General features: G+C 49.6%; 1 protein-coding gene across 1 annotated transcript in view; it reads left to right on the top strand.

Annotated features, from left to right (window-relative positions):
* The window catches only part of LOC8036804 (ubiquitin carboxyl-terminal hydrolase 48), a 175417-nt gene extending 169857 nt beyond the window's left edge, over window positions 1-5560 (top strand). Inside the window, exon 28 of the mRNA XM_040216159.3 lies at window positions 5362-5560. Within this exon, the coding sequence (XP_040072093.1) occupies window positions 5362-5381 (20 nt within the window). The 3' untranslated portion in view covers window positions 5382-5560. The remainder of the gene's footprint in view (window positions 1-5361) is intronic.
* The last annotated feature ends 8350 nt before the right edge of the window (window positions 5561-13910 follow it).

Genomic DNA, 13910 nt, shown 5'->3' with positions numbered 1-13910 from the left:
GTCCTTTTTCAAAAATGACTTCACTGCCCCTTTAATGGCGACCTCGGGGTGGCTAATAAAGGAGCGGGCTAGTTTACTCTTCCGTGCAGCCCATTGTGACCACCGGATGTACTCATTTCCGTTTTAAGCATCGGGCTGTGCCGTCTCAGTGTGTACGGAACAGACTAATCATTTTCGATGAAGGTAAAGTCCTACATGTAACGAGGCGTAGCACGATAGGTCACATGAAAACTCTCGGCAAATAGGTCTGGTTTACGTCGGGTGGAACCAGCAGCTGGTTCCAGCTGAAATCAATAACCAACTAGCTCGATCAACCCATTCCTCCTATAAGACAGGTTCAGAGACTCGCGACGGCTTACGACCTGGTTCTTTCTGCAGCCGGTCGTGAGCAGTCGCAAGTAGCTTAAAAATCACTTTTACGCCTTTCCGGTCGTAAGCAATTTACAATTTATGAGTGAGACCGAAAAAGAAAAGAAATAAACATTTGTGTCTCTACTTGCGCCACCAGACGGTATAACGAGTTTAAACCAATTAAAAATGAATATGGCCGAAGTACAGCCAAAAAGTGGTGACTTTATTTTTGAAAGAAGCCAATTTAATAAAAGATGATAATAACGGTGGAAACAGTGAAACCCCAGGTAGGGAACAGGCTCTAACGAGCATTTATTTTATATTTGTAATTTTTTAATGGAATTTTTTGTTTTTTTTTTTAAGCTTTTGGGTTTGCTGTTTTGTCGTGTTGGGGACGACGCCGAGAGGAGCCAACTGGGACATCGATTGTACTGATCCGGGGGCGCAGCATCTGTCCCTCAGTATGGACTTACCCCCACTTCCTTTGTTCTCCCCACTTATGCGTACATGTATGTATGTATAAGTTGGGGTGAACATTCTGAGTAAATGAGAGAAGCAGCAGCAATCGAAGGGTAATGACCATGAAAAGCTGTTGGTACAATATTGGGCTATGTTAAGACCTAGACTTTTAGTTTTAGGGGTGTTTATTTTAATGAAGTTTTGACTTCGTTACGAGCAGCAAAAGTTACGGTGTGGGGTTAAGCCTAAGAAGTGCATTGTTGACTGTGTTGCAAAGGTTCGTTTAGTTCGACTTAGAAGAACTCTCTTGACGGTGCATCAAGAACTGCTGGTATACTCTATTTCACCTTAAGGCCCGTTCACACTAGAGTGCCTCAATGTCCTTCTGTTTAGGGTGATGCCACCCTTTGTAGTACCCGATGCCGACAGCACGCGCTCATGGGGAAAATACAAAGAAATCAACGAAAACAAAATGTCGCCATAATACAGTCAACGCCACAAACGCGTGCAGGGACACGCTCTTTCACGCGCTTCTGAACAAAAAATAAAAATAAACGTGTGAGACAAAATGGCGAGACGCCACCACCCTAAGCAAAGCGCACATGAAGGCACCCTAGTTCACACTCTTGCGACCGAGTACGACTGAGAGAGACGAGATCTCTTACAACTTCTTAAATGTTTCTAGAATGAGGGAACACACTGACATTGTGACGCCATCTATGCGGTGACCCTAGAACTGCATTTCACAAAAGCGAAGGTTTTGCGGGATTTTTGAGGTCAAATGTGCGTAATACCCATAGAAAGGTTCGTTTATAACATTGATAAAAGTTTTTCGAGCCAAAAAAAGAAAGGATATTGCGCGAGAAATAAAAAAAAATATGCCGGACCGCCGAGTTTACACTGCTTCCCAATAGATGGCGCCAGTGGGTTCTCTGGTTTAAGAAGTTTTAAGGAACCCAGGGGCCCTAAACTCGTCAGATACAAAGTTGTAGCCGAAAGTTCGCGGAGCGCGCCGATTGGACATCGGCGAAAAAAGCACGAAGTCATTGTTGTGATTGTCCAATCGGCGCGCTCCGTCAACTTTGCCTCCAACTTTGTATTTGACGAGTTTAGGGCCCCAGGTTTAAGAGGTCGCAAGCAGTCGCAAGAGTGTGAACGGGCCTTTATGATGTACCGCAGGAAAGGTTGCAAGCGCGAACTCCTTGCTCTGGGGCAGATTTCGGCGGCACGGGCTCTCGTGCATTAAGGCGGGTAACTGCCAACGCTACCAGCTCGCGCTTCCAGCCTTCTCTGCGGTACAACATAAGGTGAAACGGAGTATAGAATGTTGTTAACGATGATGGTATGACTTCTTTTTTTTTTTTCTTTTTTTTTTAAGGTTCTTGGGAAAGTAAACAGTTTATCTATAGATAATGAAAATGAAGAAGGTTGTTTCTGGCATTGATTTCTAGGAATCTGGGATTAAAGGTAGAAATATTTAAAGAATTAGGACATGTATTTCTATATACATATTTACAAGACTTATATACACTAGCGCCTTAAGGCGCGTTCACACTCTTGCAACCGAGTACGACCGAGAAAGACTTCTTGGGACCGGATGCACTGAGCGGAGCTGGTCCTAAGAGATCGCAAGAGGCTTAAAAACCGGTTTGGTCTCTCTCGGTCGCACTCGGTTGCAAGAGTGTGAACGGGCCTTTAGTTTCCTGAGATATTTACTTCAATTATTCTTTTATTTTTATCTTTGAGGACCAAAACAATAAAGACCAAACAAAAGGCTTTCTGATGTTTAGCCTCGTTTGATTACACCAAGCTGGTGATATGCTTATAAAGTGTGAATTATGTTAAAAGATATTATTGATATCATATTACCCCTTCCCACATCTTTCTTTTTTTGCTAATCGTCTTAGTTGGTAAATGCGTTCCCTTAAACCGTTCACTTAACTGTCGTAAGCAGTCGCAAGTGTGTGAACCGGTCTTTAGGCTCCTGTGCATAGTTCCGACCGTTCTGTCGGCCTTCGTGTTGTCTGAGCAGTGGTACCTATCGTTTTTATTCTCTCCTACCAACAAGCAATACAGACCACCTGCACGATTGTGGTGCGTTATTTCCATTGTCGTGTGTAAAACCTCACCCCATGCCTGGTTCTTCTCTTGGCGTCACCCCGCGCGTGGTTAGCTTGGCGAAGAGACGTAAACGGGCTCAAAGATGCGATCCTCCGTTCACGCTGACAGTGTGGTAGAAGCTGCGCGCTCGTTGGACCAGTCATACACCGGTCTTTCGCCACGTGATCACGCTCCCGCCTATTATCCCCGAGCAGAGGAGGGGAGAGAAAGAGAGAGGGGTTAGGGGAAGGGAAGGAAGGGCGGTTAGTCCCGTAGCTCCCACCGCTGTCAGCTTAGGCCTGAAAACACTCCTCGCGTTCCCTCCTCGCCCACGGAGCATCGTAGCGTTCAACGGTACGTGGCGTCGTAAATTTTCGGCGCCGTCTCGTGGACAGGTGCTCTCCTCCGTCGCCCCGCGTTCGTCTTCACCGCGGGGGTTCCCGACCGCGGTGGGAAAGCCGAGAGGAACGGGGTGGGCGGAGGAGGGGCCCTGACCCCGAGGCCCGGACCCCGAGGTCGTCGTCTCGGGTCTCCTCCTGCCCGGGGTGGTGGCCCCGGTTTCCCACGGCTGAAACGGGATCCCCCCTTTCTGTTTTTCTTTTGGCCCGTCCCCCGAGCCTCTCGGAGGAAGGGACCCAAAGGGCTCGCCGGGGGTGCACGCCGTGTCAACGGCCGCCCACGGGGACATCTGCCGCGCCGCCGGGTTGAGGGGCCTCGGCGCGGGCTGCGTGTCTGCGCCGGGTCGTGCCCTCCCGCCGGGAAACTCGCCGTGGCCCCTTGGTCTTTCCGTGCGCGGAGCGAGATCTCGGCGCTCGCGGTTCGCCGGCGGAACTGCTCGTGACAATCTGTACGTTACTGAGCCGACACTGGAGGCTAAAATACTGCGCACCGACTGGGCCGTTGAACCTTTTGCGCCGCTAGGGTCTGTCCACATATATATATCACCTAAAAGACGAGGCGTCCACATGATTAGGGTCGGAAGGTGTAGCAGCTAACGCTATCTGTGCATTGTAAATTCACGCAGAATTGACTTTTTTTCTTTTTCTTTTAGGCGCCACACTTTATTTCTGCACGTCCGCGTTGATTCGCGTAGTAGTCGCCTTTTCGCCGCCACGAATGTACGAAATGTTTGTTTGGGAGACTGCGGCGGGCACTGGATGCAACGTGGCACGTATGTCCGCTCTGAAGACGGGTTTGAGTTGTACACCTCCCACATATCGATGATGTCCCCTAGGGTTCACGCGGTATAAGGTTTGACTCATTTCGGGGGTGCCGACGTCGCGATAGTCTGAGAGGTAATGTGGTAACCATGCGACACCGCGATTGGTCGTAATGGCCCATGGAGGTAGGATTGCCTTAAAGAAAAGCGGTGTCACCCTCGGATAGCACCCGAGGGTGACCAACACCGCTTTTCTCCGAAAACAGCAGTGGTTTTGGTCATCGTTGGGGCCATGTCCTTCCACACTTCTGGCTTCGCCGCTGGTGGCGTCATGTCACCTCAAACCGCAGTCGCGCGTGCTCGTATACGTCACGCAGAAGACACGGGCTGTGTTCGAAAACTTAGCCAAATCGATCCGAGTTACTCCGGCGGGTCGTGTCACGTGATGAACACGGATAGAGCGACGCTGGACGAGGGTAGGTTTTTTCGAACGCAAAGGTACAAAACCCTTACCCTGGAGTAAGATGGAGTAAATTTTGGAACACGGCTACGATGTTCGGTTGAGACGTGCATGACAGATCGATCTGCGGACAGGCCTGTGCACGTCCGAAGAGCACGTTTGCTTCCTGCGTGTGCAGGCTTATGGCTGCAGACAGTTTTTGTATGACCAGTGTGACAGTCTGCATGCTGTCTTTTTTTATGAAGTATCGAGCCGCGGCGGTCTTATTGCTAATACACCGTACAATGCAGGAGGACGGTTATAAGCGTGGCCTTTAAGACTGGAACGCGATAGCTGACCATGTCCAGCTGCTTTCCGCAGCTTTTTGGTCTCGACAACTTTGCAACATTGTTTTGCTTAAAAAAAGGGTAAAGGTATTATCATCAGTATCATCATCCTGAGATTCTTCTTTTTTTTTCTTTAATGCAAATTATTTTATGTAGTGAAATTATTTGAGCGTGTGGCGACCTTTAATTCGCGTTAAATGTCACGTTTCTTTATTTTTTAGTCACTTTCATGTTACGCGTGGCGTCACGTTTCACGCGATTGTTGTGGGTTGTTTTCAATTCCCGCGCGGGGTCGTGTGGTCGTCACTTCATGACCCTATCGACCAATCAGGATTTTCCCCGGCTTTTCTGCCACACGAGGTCCTTAGAGCTATCGGCTGAAAAGACATCACGTCTGCTGCGGCGAACCCATGTCTTTTGTGCGCTGTATGAGCAGGGTAGAGCTGGAAACTTGTCACTCTGCGCTTGTTGTCCTTCGCCCGCTCATCCTCGCTCACGCCTCGCAGGTACCAAGCTCCAAGAGTGAGGAAGGACCGGCCGTGCGTCGACGCCCAGATGCGCACCCACTGTGCCTGCTCCCGTGGCGTCGGAGCCACGATTTGTACAGACCTCGTTCCCCAGGAAGCGAATCGCCTTCGTTTAGTTTTGAGTACGCTGCATCATGATTGTACAGAAATACACTCACTTTTCGTTCTTTTCACCGTTGCTGGTCGTTTGGGCTATTTCATTTGTCGTGGTAAGCCCGCGCCCTGCCCGTTGGTCTCCACTTCGTGACGAGTGCCGAACTGCACTGCAGACCAGGAAAGGTGGCACTGCCCGTCGAGGTAATGGGGAGTTTTAGAATAGGGTACGCTAAGAATAGCGCCGTCGCCGGTGCGCACGCGCCAAACGCGTTTAGCAGCGCTTTGCGTGCGCTAGTTTTCAAAAATTGCGCGCGTACGCAAAGAGATGACGCTTAGCTGCTCTCAGGGGCTGGCGCAACTGAAGCCACCCGAAGTTCGATGCTTGTCCCCGAAGTCGGGCGTGCGCTGGGCTTCCTAGCGCATTCGGTCGATATATTTTGGTCCATGCTTTTTTGTGTCTTCGGGTTTCAATACTCCCGTTCTGGATTTAATCCCGAGAATAAGGCATTTGAACATGGGACATACTCGCACTTGATAAACTAGAATCTCAAAATTTTTGACATCGAACGGCTTCCCAGAAGACTTCTCGGGTACGCTCGCTCTGTTACTCCGCAACAAGCAGGTTCTCTTGGGATGACAAGAAAAAACCCAGCGCCCTGAATGCTGTTCGAACTAACACTCGGAAAAGTTGAAAAGCCTGTCAAGCGCTCACTTCCAGGACAAGCCGCTTACTTCCGGTGGCTTCATACCTGTCTGCTCAATGCGCCATCCAGCCCCCTGTAGTAGAGATCAATGGTCTGCTCTTTTCCGATGAGGAGTTGTGATGCACAGGAACTTGGCTAAAGCCAAGACGAGCACATTTAAAAATGGCGGCTCCCAGGAGAGCGGCTGCGGCCGCTTTGGCGGTCGTCGTGAGTGGCGGCATCCTCGCGGCTGCGATTTTTAATACAAGACGACATGGCACTCTTCCGGGAGGTTCACGTCACAAACGGTTTGGAAGACCCAGTGAGGTGGGCGACGATCGCCGGCAACTTGCTGTTTACGACGCGCGAACATTTCTCGTCGAAGGTCAGTACACGAGATTTCCCTTGCCGTCGGCGACGCAAGCGGACAGGACCTCTCGATTCTTATATTTCAACAAATCTTAAAGGGGCACTGACACCCGAAAGGTCGTTTTTTTTTGTTTTTTTATTGTCTAAAAATATGCAAGTTGCAGTCATAGACACGCAACAAAAACCGCATCGCGAAAAAAAAGTTTCCCGCGCGCGCGCGCGCCTTTTTATTTTTGGCGTTTGATTCTGCCGCCTCTTACCTCCTCGCTTCTTTTGATTCTTGACGTCAAGAATCATGAAATTTAGAAGCTTTGTAGGCGACATCTCTATAACATTTGGTAACGGCAGTCCTACAATATGTTTTTTAACGCAATTGCGAACGCACTACGGCCCTTCTTTTTGAAATACCAAAAATCGGGAGTTTGTTGTGGTGCCGTTTCCTGGATTTGTATCCTCCCACGGAAAACAGGCGACACCGCTCAAAACCGGTCCGCCGGCGCCCGCTGCGCTCGCTCCTTTCCTCCTCGCTTTGGGTCGCCATGGCAACAGCAGGGAGTCGTGAAAGAAAGTGGACTCTCAGGACCCCGCAATATTTGACGTCAACGCGCCGGCGCGGATCGCGCGGAAACTTCGAATTCGGCTTTTGGAAATTGTTTTTTGACTTCACAAATACTGAATTCCCAAATTTTAAGGGTAATGTCCCGGCATCGTTTTCAATCGTTTCGGATAATAAAAAAAAAAATAATATGATTTTAATGTGTCAGTGCCCCTTTAAAAGGTCTTCCATAGCGCTTCTGCAACTTGCATTTTACGCCCAAGATCGGGGTTGTTTTTGCAAGGTAAGTGAAGCTTCATTCTGGTCATGCGCTGTGAACACCACACTCAAATATTCGCAACTTTCAGCGATGGTGGTACCGCGGTGTGAGAATCGCGCTCCCTAGCTCCTGGATGATCTGTTTCACAATAAAGGTGCTTGCCTACGCCTTTCTGGCGTGAAAAAGTAAAGGCTCCAACACTGCTGGCAGAAAGCAAAACGAATTACTCGTCGCAGACCCCGCCTCGTAGTATTGTTCTACGACGATCATCCAGATGGCAGCCATTTTGATAGGCGCCAGCGCGCCCCCTATAGGCCGTGAATACCACCTCTAGATTCCTTAGAAACGAATACCCGTTGCATTTGTGTTACACATCTGCATTTCATTTTTATACTTTTTTTATAAATACCGTAATCTCGAGTTGGAAGGCATAGTACAAACCAAACACTAGAGAGCTTTAGTAGATCTTTTCGATGACTCCGGTAACGGTAACCGATACTCCGCCGCCGCCTTTGTGCATGCATCGTATCGTTATCGGAGGTATCTGAACGATTTACTTAAAATACTGAAGCAACCTAATCAGAGCGCCATTCACAAACGTGAGCTAAGAAAACAGACTTTCCGGGCACAATAACCACCACCAAGGCTTCATGTGGTTAAAAAATATATATATATATATATATATATATGTATTGCAAGTAATTTTCATGATTTACAGTCTGATGAATTGCAGTTATTTCTTTCCTCAGTTTTGACTAAACGTTCCTCAGTATCACCTCTAGATGCGCAAAATACACCATAAAAGTAGCAAGTACATATATAAACTGCATACAGTCTCTTGGCAGTAAATATTATATCATTTATAAATTTGCCAGCCTGTTGCTTTTATTTATTTTTTTTTTTTTTTTGCGCGCTCACTTTGCAGTATTTTCATATGGTTTATCTGAAAATACAACAAAGAGTGTGTAATTTTTGAACCGGGCAATAAAGTATGGTTTGACAAGTGGCGCCACATTACTAGGAATTGTTGCAACTCTGAGACGGCCCGTGGCCGTGATCATTGTACCCGATCTCGAGCTTGAATCTCCGAGCGCCGTTCCTGTCTGTGACGCAGCGCTCGTGTTCAAGCGCTCGGCGACATGGCCTTTCCAAAGTTTCGATAAGAGCTGTCCCTTTTCGACGAGAGCGTTCGCCACCGTTGCCTCTGAAGGCGATGACAAGGGGAAGAGGCTGACCTCTTGACCGAAAATTGAGGTCAGCGATTCAACTATTTTTTTACCGAAAGGGTCCACAAGGGGCGCGCGGGCATGTTCCATTCGGCAAGGCAGCCGGTCGTGGGTAGACGACGGTCTTGACTAGCGACCGTCAGAGCAGCGCGGTAACGCTGCGTCGGAGTGTCTTGTTATGCCTAGTGCTGCCGAGCTAGCCCTTGGCGGTCGCTTGGCCGGTGGGATTGTTGCCGTTGCTTTTTGCGGATATCTGTGGTTCCAGCGTTCATCTCCGTCGTAATCGGTTTCGGACACTTTTTTTTTTCCTTGTTTTATGTCAGGGCACGCGTGAAGGGCTTGCAGAAAAATAAATGCCCATTGGACTTCGCGACTTGAGCGACGCTGTCGGCCATGCTGAATTAACCTTTAAGAATTGCGCAAGACACCTCTGGAGCTGGATTCTGGCGTAACTCACGCAAAACTTGCGATAATTTGTCTTCGTGAATAGGGATTTGTGCGTACGTTTTGTCGTATGCAATTTTTTTTTTTTTTCGTAAGATCGTTTTGTGAATCGGGTCTCGGAAGGCTTTCTGAAGGAAACAAATAAAAGAAACATTATTCAGCTGGATACTCCGTATAGAGCCGTAATATGCAGACTGAGTTGTTTTTGTTTTTTTATCTATGTCGTGTGACCCATGGTAGCACAAACCACGTGACGTCATCAGCGTGACTCTGATCACGTGACCCCGCGGGAACTCTTATGTTTCCGTAACAACTTATCGTGGCGCTCTACTTGGATCTAGCCCATGAAATCGTTCTGCTTTACTAAACCGCCGATTAAAATTTTACGACGAATGGGTTTTTGGCTCGTTACCGTTTGTGGTGCTCGAGTCAGGATGCATAATAGGTAATTCGTAAAAGCTCCAGTCCAGAAACGTTGCATGGTTCCTTTAAGATATAGGCGGAGTACAGCAGAGGGTCGGCTGTTCTTGTGGACATTGTTTCCTTCGCAGTTTGACCGAGCAGAAGCAAAAGCTCGTTTCGCAATGCGATGCGCCGAATCCCGGCTACGAGGCACTCAACAACTGCCGGTGTGGATACATTGGACGGGCACACCGAAGAGAAGACGCTACTGGTCTTGGCGAGCCGGAGCGGGGCCCGCTAATTGGAAACCGGTGTCTCCCGAGTCTGGCCGCCGGGACCGCGGGGAGGGGCCATTAGCAACAACAGCGAACGCGCTCAAAAACAGTCACTGCTCCGAGAAGAAAAATAATCGGGAGGAGAAGGAGCTAAAACGCGGAGCAGAAACAGTGTTAAAAGCGACCCATTAAAAAGCGCCCAATCGAGGACGCTGCATATTGCAGACGACTCGGCTGTCCAAGAGCGAACGTCTGACGTAGAAAGTGGACAGTATACGGATAACTGGCAAAAAGCGTCTGTTCCAAGTTGGGGGTCGCGGCTCAAAAGACTGATGCGGAGGGGGGTTCCTAACGAGCGCCCTGGGACCGGGGTTTGGCGCCCGACATCGGGGGATCCGCTACTCTTTAGCTGGTGTACGAGCCACCCGATGGAGAAGAGAGCCAGACACCTGTCAGACGGGAGCTCGAACAGGCACGTTTAGGTATAGGTCTCGTGCACCGCATCTTGCTGCGCTATGTCCACCTCTCTGTTCGCCACCGAAAGGGTCGCCCAGCGATCCTCGCTTTGGCGGCAAGAAACAGCTTGGACAGTCCGGACCAATACCACTATAATGCTCACCGCCCCCCTCCTCCCTTCGCGAAAAATTCCGGTAGTCACAAGAAACACTTGCGCATGCGCACGAAAGTGAGGTACATATGCTATCCTCCTCACGGGAGAGTGAGGTGCACGTGCCGTTATCCTCTCCTTATCGGGCGGCACCTTAAGTCCACACGCACCTGACGCTGCGAGCTGATGCGACCAATCGTACAGTGTCAAAAGGGCACCATCATGTTTTAGAGTGCAGCTCTTAAGCGCGATCCAAACCAACGCTTCTTTTTGCGCCTGTAGGTTGTGCGGCTGCGGATATGACGTATTTTCGTGACGTCGCGCCTCTTCGCTCCTTCCGGGCGCGCACAAAAAAGTTGGATGGTTTCAACTTCTTTCTCAACGCGCACAAAAACGCGTGGTGACGTATAGGGCGCTCCTGTGTCCCGGCCAATCGGTGGAGGGCAAGCTAGTTCCGGCTCCGCGTTTCTTCGCCGCCTTCTCAGAGCAAGTGACAAAAGCGCCCGGTGCGTATCCACAATTGGCCCTCTCCTCCCCCCACTTTTATTCTCTTCCAACATAACAACGCGATCTCTCTCTCTCTCTCTCTCGCAGCCTTCTGGCTGCGACAGACTGGCCTGGCCGGCCAGTCTGTTGCGCGCGCGCCCGAAGCTGGCCCGTCCAAACCAAAGCGCACGGTTCTGACTCAGAAAGCGCGCCCGGAAACAGCAAAAACGTCAGGAAATGCGTCAGATCCGCAGCCGCACAACCTACAGGCGCAAAAAGAAGCATGGGTTTGGATCGCGCTTTAGGCGCCCGTTTCCGACTTGAGCGGCGTCGCCGTCGCCGTCGCCGTCAACTTAACCGCGACCCCCCCCCCCCCCCCCCCCCCCAGCCCCAGGTCCTCGGGAGGACCTCGGGTTCCTTCGGGAGGACCTCGGGTTCCTTCGGGAGGACCTCGGTGACCTTGAGGTGGGGGGTCACGTGACCCCCCCACTCCTCCGAGGTCACGTGACACCCCCCCCCCCCCCCTCAGTACTTTTGTCTACTCCTCCTCAAGAGCTGCGCTCTAATTCGGCGTTACAGCGAGTTGTAAACGGCTTCCACTTTTAGACCGCAGCTCTTAGGCGCCCGTTTCCGGCTTGAGCGGCGTCGCCGTCGGCGTAACCGTGATGTCACGTGACCCCCAGGTCACGTGCCACCCGCAGGTCCGGGGGTCACGTGACCCCTCCCTTTCCCCCGTCCCCCCCCCCCCTCTAAATCACGTGCCCCCGTGAGGGGAGGAGGAGAAAGGAGGAGAGCAGGTATGATGAGCGGGGGGGGACGAATCCGAATTTTCATTACCCCGAAAAATTATTTTAAAAGACTTTTATCTCTTGTCCCTCGGCCGCCTTCGAACCGGAGGCCTTTCGTTCAGGAGTAGCGGGCAGGATCACGAGGGAGGAGGAATATACCCTCCCCCCAGTACCTTTCCGTCCTCCTTCCTCCTCAAGAGCTGCGCTCCAATTCGGCGTTACAGGGAGTTCTAAACGGCTTTCATTTTTGTACGTGTTCTATCATCTCTAAGGCGAAATACGGACAGGCGAAGTCGAGCGGCTTGCGCTTTTCACGCGGCTTGATTGGCCCCCCACCTCGTAGCGTCGGCTGCGTCTGAAGTTAAGCTGAAACGAAGTGCAGATGTGCCGAAGTCGTCTTCGCAACGCCTCGCGACAGGAAGGAGCGGACTGAAGGGGAGATGGCTGAACAATAGCGGCGACTTTGCTACCTCGCGACGCGTGCCGAGAGAGGAAACGTTTAGCGAAGCATTGAGAGGCAAGGCGGGCTCGTCCGACAGGAGCCCGCAAAAGATCGTCGCAATAGGGTTCCGCGCAGTTTCATCAGCTGTGCATAGTTTTGTAGAAGACGAACAATGCTATGGCATTTCGACGTATGGTCTGCCTGCTGCGAACATCGCAGATACCCAATCCCGTGTCTCCGTGCTTTTTTTTTTTTTTTTTTAGTTATTTGGTTGTAACTGTTACACGAGAGATTGTAGTGACTCTACGGAGATCACAAATTCGTCCTAGTCAAATAAGGTGGGTCACACCTAACAGAAGATCCCGATGCTTTCGGACGATAGTATGTCACATATGAGGTCAGCAGGATGACGCTCCGCCTACAGCACGCGCTCGTTGCCTTCCGACGTTTTTGGCTCGTTATCGAAGGTAGAAGGGGGGATCACGCGGGAGGGTGGATCATCTATTGCTGATCTCACGATCTCAGTTTCGATACGAATTGAAAAAGTCATTGTCATTCGATGAGGAAGTCGTTCGGTGAAGGGACCTCCACTCACTAAAACTTCCCCCGTTGATGCATTTCCATGCTCGCGATGATGGGGACTCCTATAACGCAATTACTTTGGCGATCAATGATCTCATAAGCGCGGCACTGAGAGGGATCTGGGTTAGCAAAGAGCAAACTTAACTTCAAAGAGGGATTGAAAAAAAAACACGCAAGTACAGAGATTTTATTAAAAAAAACACTATAATACGGTCTATGAATAAATTAAGAGGAAGGTAAGAATTAGCGTTCGTCAATCGAGCCTACCTGCTCGCCTTCGGGTAATTCGGGCTCGTAATCGACTCAGACGTTTGCGTCAGATTAGCAGCACCAAAAGGCAGCTACTAAATTACGAGTCGAATATCTGTTCTTTATATATCTTTCTATTTTTTTATTTCAGCGGCGTTTCGTTTAACTTGTTTCTCGTGTTCCCTTTCCTTTTTTTTTTTTTTTTTCTCTTGAAAAAATGTGCAGCAAGCGCGGCGCTAAGTTCGACCAGCAGGGCCTGCTCGAGGGGAGCCGACTCAAGTGTCGTTGGTGGCCGGAATCAATTAATAACCGCCAAGCCGCAAGTGATCTCGCCCTGTTCTCCAGCTGATTAGATTAATGGGCACAAAAAGAATAAAAATAGGCGCATAGAAAAAACTACCACGCAGCGTTGCCGAACTTATAGAATCCCCTCGTTTCGTGCCTGCTCAGGGAACTTACGCAAGCCCAGACATTACAAAGTGACACGCGCTCACAAATGCCAGGAAAACATAGAGCTCGGTATACTATCCAAGTAGCTCTCTCCTCCCCTGCCAAAGAGAGACCAATAACTGTTGCCTTTTTTATATAGTGCTACGACATTATAAATGTCTCCTCCGCATTCGGTATAGGCGTGACAGTATCGATATTTATTGAAATTGGAGAAGGGCCCAGATATTAAACAATCTTCTAGTTTGGTTTCGTTTTTCAAATGCGATTCAACATGTTCACTACCCGTTTTCTTTTCTTTCTTTTTGCCCTCTTTGTGATTTAATTCTATCTTCTTTTTTGTAATTTTTATTTTCATCGTTTTGCGAGTGTTTTCGCTGCAGCCGCCCGCTTTCGTACTATTATCCTCACTCAGTATTTATTAATTGTCTTTCGAATCCGAGTAACAGCTGCGGTTTGTGAGACGTCGCCGAGCACGCCGAATACAAAGAAACGAGAAACTTTCTCCCGCCCACACATTAAGACAAAAAAACTCAACAGCATAAGCAAAAACAAGCGTGCCAAGATTAACTCGGGGAGTGAATTTCAAAAGGAAGAAAATGTTGGGCAGCCATTTT

This window comes from Ixodes scapularis, unplaced genomic scaffold (assembly GCF_016920785.2).
Source record: "Ixodes scapularis isolate PalLabHiFi unplaced genomic scaffold, ASM1692078v2 PGA_scaffold1__304_contigs__length_218370807, whole genome shotgun sequence".
In the NCBI taxonomy this organism is placed as follows: domain Eukaryota; kingdom Metazoa; phylum Arthropoda; class Arachnida; order Ixodida; family Ixodidae; genus Ixodes; species Ixodes scapularis.
This window is presented reverse-complemented; position numbering and strand designations above follow the sequence as displayed.